At 63.2% G+C, this 4,620-nt stretch overlaps 1 protein-coding gene across 1 annotated transcript in view; it reads left to right on the top strand.

Annotated features, from left to right (window-relative positions):
* LOC103078861 (solute carrier family 22 member 11) overlaps positions 1-2,010 on the top strand; it is a 45,847-nt gene extending 43,837 nt beyond the window's left edge. Inside the window, 2 exon segments of the mRNA XM_007462052.1 lie at positions 1,207-1,410; positions 1,953-2,010. Of these exon segments, the coding sequence (XP_007462114.1) occupies positions 1,207-1,410; positions 1,953-2,010 (262 nt within the window).
* The last annotated feature ends 2,610 nt before the right edge of the window (positions 2,011-4,620 follow it).

Here is a 4,620-nt window from a genome sequence, read left to right as displayed (position 1 = left end):
GGGGGGGGGGGCAACGTGTCTGGCTGGGGGACCTGAGTCTGGAGGCAGGAGCCTGTGCGCGATGGTGGGCACGGAAGGGGCTCCGAGGCCTGGATGGTGCAGGGGATCTTGAGCGGGTGGGAGACAGGTTAGTGTTAGGGGCTGGGACCTGCCACAGGGAGGGGGCACTGGGATGCCTGAGGCTGACTGGCACTCAGGAGGCGGCGACTGTCACCGGGCTTGGGCGAAAGGGCCAAAAGCGAGGCAAGGGCAGTGGGCCGGTTGCCTGCGAGGGGCACGGAGGTGAGGGGCATTGGTGACTGATGGGCGCACGTGGACGGGGCTGGTGATGTCAGGACCAAAGACCCGGCTGCAGGCCTGAGCCCCTCCCCTGGTGCGTGTGGACCTGTTTGCAGGGAGGGGCACCTGGGGAGGGGCCAGCTCAGGCAGGAAGGTGTGGCCATGGGGATAAACAGAAGGGCCGTGTGACATCGGGGAGGGCTGGACAGTGGGGGACCCTGGTGGGCTTGCAGGACTGCAGTCCTGGAGCCATTGAGGGCGTCCTTACTGCACGCAGGCCCACCAGCCCTGGTTCCCGGGCGAGGCCGGGGAAGGGCCAGGGGGTTGGGAAGGAGGCAGGAAGGAAGAACAGGGGCCCCCAACCCCAGCCCAAGAGAGGGAGGAGGGAGGAGGGAGAAAGGGTGGCCTGCAGGGGAAGGAGGGTGCCAGAGGGCCCAGCTTCCACAGCCCCGGAGCCCTGTGCTGCCTTCCCCCGACCTCAGCCACCCTGAGCCTCGGCTGCCTGTGAGGCCACTCCTCTGGGCAGAAGGGGACAGAGGGGCAGTGAGGCTCATGCAGGCCAGGCCCTGGGGACCACAGGCAGTGACCGCCTCCCACTTTCCTCCCTCTCCCCGACCCCAGGTGGCCGGCAGGCTCAGCACGATGGCTCCTCGTTACGGGCAGGCTGGAGAGGGGCCTGCGGGAGCTACAGAGGGCGGCTGCCGCCAACGGGAGAGGGCAGTGGGGGACGCACTGACCATCGAGGTGAGGCGGGGCTGGGCCTTCCCCCTTGAGTCTCTTTTTCACGTGGTCTCAGGGCTGCCCAGGTGCATCCCAACCCAGCCTGACCCACTGCGCCTCTCTGGGCTGAGTAGGGCCGGGCCAGAGTGAGAGGCCAAAGCCATAGGCAGGCAGCACGGCCCCTCACAGGTGCATCTGTGTGGGCAGGATGACCGCAGTGGGCCTGGGCCAGATGGCAGCCCGAGGGGGAGCCCTCCTGGGGCCTCTGCTCCGGTTGCTGGGTGTACACGGTGCCTCCCTACCCCTGCTGGTGTACGGGGCGGTGCCAGTGCTGAGCGGCCTGGCTGCACTGCTGCTGCCCGAGACCCAGAGCCTGCCACTGCGCGACACTATCCAATATGTGTGGAGCCAGTGAGTGGGCCATCCCCTCCACCCTCCGGAGAACCCCAGAAGAGGGCAGGCCTGGCAGCCACCCCTACTGCTGGACAGAGGGAGAAGCAGAGGCCCAGAGAGGGACAGGACTGGCCCAGAGTCACACAGCACATCTTTGGGAGATTGGAGACCAAGGGCTGGGTCTCCCGGCTGACAGTATGGACTTTGTCCCCTACCCTTCATTCCACCATTTGAGACCTAAATGCCCTAGCTACCCCCAGCTCCACCTCGGGAGAGATCAAGGGGAAGGGAGGGTGTAGGACTTTGTGAGGGGGAGAGCTGAGGGTGTGACGGCTGTGCTGCAGGTCCTCACGGGCCCCAGACTCTACTACTAAAGCCCCTAGACGTCTATCAAGGCTGTCGCTGCGCACCCATCCCCCACGATGTGCTCAGGGAGCTCAGTCCTGGGCCCCTGAGAGCAGGGCAGCAGTATGTCCTAAGTCTTCAGGACGGACACATGTCAGGCGTCAGGCGTGACTTGCACCCACGAGACATAACCCCTCCGTGCCTCTCCTGAACAGGGCAGTAGAGAACGCAACACACAGGACCCAGGGGCGTCCTGTTCTGAAATCCACATGACTTTAGGCCTCCTGGGAAGCCTGCGATGAGATGGCAGGAGGAGGCTCTTCTCTGCGGAAGGAGAGCAAAGGCCTCGGTTTCCGGAGGGCCGGGGGGCTGCCCCTCCAGCCGAGCCCAGCCTCTCACTATCTAAGGAGCCACCCTGAACACAGAAGGGGCCAAGGAAGGTGTGATTGGCAGGACGCTGCCCGGTACACCATCACCCGACCCTCTCTCAAGGCTGCTGAGAGAGGAGCAGGGGCCGGACCCGACCCTATGCTTCCGCGCCCCTCACCAGCCCTGAGCTCGGAGGCTGACGTCAGCCATGCTCAAAACCTCCCCAGCTTCTCACGCCACCCTGAGGGCTCCGCACAAGCGCCCCTCAACTTTACCGGAGAGACGGCTCCGGCCCTCCCCATCCCCCTCACTACTCCAGCCATGCAGCCAGGTCTTCTGCCTGGAACGCTTCTGCCACCTTCCCTACCTGACAAATCCCCCGCCTCAGCCTCCCACACCCAGGGCAATGGCCTTGCTCTGGGGCCCAGCGCCCAACCCAAGTCTCCAGTGAAATTCTTACCACGGCTGCAGCCACATGCCTGTCCCCCACCCCTCCAGCCTGTGAGTCCCCAGAGGGTTGGGGTAGTCCGCCTCCCCGTGTCCCCAGCTCCCACACAGAGCAGAGGGCCATTGGTGCGAGGGAGACGAGAGAGTGAATAAAGGACTGTGCCTCGGCGACTCCAGTGATGAGCCCCCAGGGTCTGCCGGCGCAGGGGTTGGGGACTTCCTCCCTGGGACGGCCCTTTCCCAGGCCAGCTTTCCTGTCCTGAGTGCCAGCCAAGTGGCTGCCTTTTCCAGCCTCTGCTGTGGGCCAGGCACCGTGCTGGACGCCTCAAGGCATCGTCTCGTTTCATCTTTTCCTGAACGTTTTGTGGTAGATGTTGCCCCATTTTACATACGGGAAATCTAAGGCTCAGAGAAACTGTGCCTGGGTGCCTGTGACACCCAGCTAGGAGGGGCAGATTAGGAGTCAAGCGCAGGTCCGAAGCCTCCAGAGCCAGCTCTGGCCCCAACACCCCCAGCCTGCCCTCAGGCCTCAAAGTCTGGGCATCCAGTGAGCTTCTCGAGGGCAGGGTCTCCCTCTGAAGACCATCCCAAACCCCCTCACCGGCATCACTTGTGGGGAAACCCAGTGCAAGGGCTCAGATGGGAAGGGATGGGCCCCGAGCTCCCCCACCCCAGCTAACACACTCATGCGTGCAGCAGGAGGCCTTTCCTGCCCAGCGGGGTCCCCTCCAGCTGCCCCATCTACTGAGTCACCCCAGACCTGTGCTCAGGTGGTCTCTGGTCCACCTGTGCCTGTGCCTCTGCTTCCAGGCACCTCAGCAGAAGGCTGCACGCCTCTACACCGACATACACACACACACATCAGTGAGGTGTACACACGTGGGCACACACGTAAGAAGGTCAACAGGAAATCAGGAAGCAACTCCCTGGCCCCAGGAGACAGGATCACTCCCTGGCTTGGTCATATCTGCCTGGGCCTCTGGGGGGTCGTGTCCTTTAGCTGTCTGCCTGTGGCCACCCCTCAGTGAAGACCCCCAGAACAAAGGGGCTGGGTGTGGGAATCATGTTTGTAAAGATGCCCAAAGGTGAGATTTTGCCAGCCTGCCGTGGACCTTCTGTCTTGTCTGCCTGCTGCCCAGCTGAGCCCCAGCTGCCTTACTTACTGTTGCTTAGCATTCTCGGGGCCTTAGGGTATCCAGAAGCCTCCAGGAGGCAGATCCCAGGGCTGGTGGAAGGTGGCCTCTCCTCTCCCCAGCGATGTCCTCCAGCTCACCAAGTGGTCAGAGCTGTCCCTCTGCCCAAATTCAGAACGGCCTTGCTCCTGGTCCTTCCAGGTGGTCACAGCCTTCCAGGACCCAGGGCCTACCTAATTCCAACATGTCACTCCTCACTTAATTCAACAGGACCTAGAAGCTGGGAGGTCCAGGGCCCTGCCCCTCTGGGGCAGCTACGGAGTGAGTGTCATCACTGTGGCGGAGTGGGCGCCCTACCAAGGGAGAAGGGGCCTCCCTCGGCAGCAGCCACAGGCCTGCAATCAGCTACCCGAAAGGCAGGTCTTCACTGGGGACACACTCGCTCTTTTGATGCCCGTGCCAGTTTGCTCCTGGCCCTGGAAGCTGCTGGGCATCCTGCAGTGGTAGAGCCAAGGGAAGTGGGTGTGGGAAAGAAGAACCCACCACCACCCCTACAGTCTCTGCCCCCCATGGCAGGAGACGCCTTAGGCAGCAGGCACAGGAAAATGCCTCAGGACCCACTTTGGCCATTCTCCTGCCTCCATCCAGGCCTGCAGCTCACCCAGGAGGGTGTGTGAGGGAGGACAGTGTCAGCAACACAGGCTCCATGTCCACCCCCAGGAGGAGGACATCCTCCCAGAAGAGCCCCAGCACTGGCTGAGCTTGTGTTCCCTCCCCTGGGGGCTTTCATGGCCAGTGCAGGTCTTCAAGGTCAAAGGCATCAGCCAGACTTCCCCAAACTCCGTCCTTCCTTTCCCATCCCCCTCCCCCGGTAGAATCTCCTGACACATCCCTGCCAGTACCAGCTGTCAAGGAGCAGCGTGCCACGCCCACC

Source organism: Lipotes vexillifer, unplaced genomic scaffold (assembly GCF_000442215.2).
Source record: "Lipotes vexillifer unplaced genomic scaffold, Lipotes_vexillifer_v1.1 scaffold1129, whole genome shotgun sequence".
In the NCBI taxonomy this organism is placed as follows: Eukaryota; Metazoa; Chordata; class Mammalia; order Artiodactyla; family Lipotidae; genus Lipotes; species Lipotes vexillifer.
This window is presented reverse-complemented; position numbering and strand designations above follow the sequence as displayed.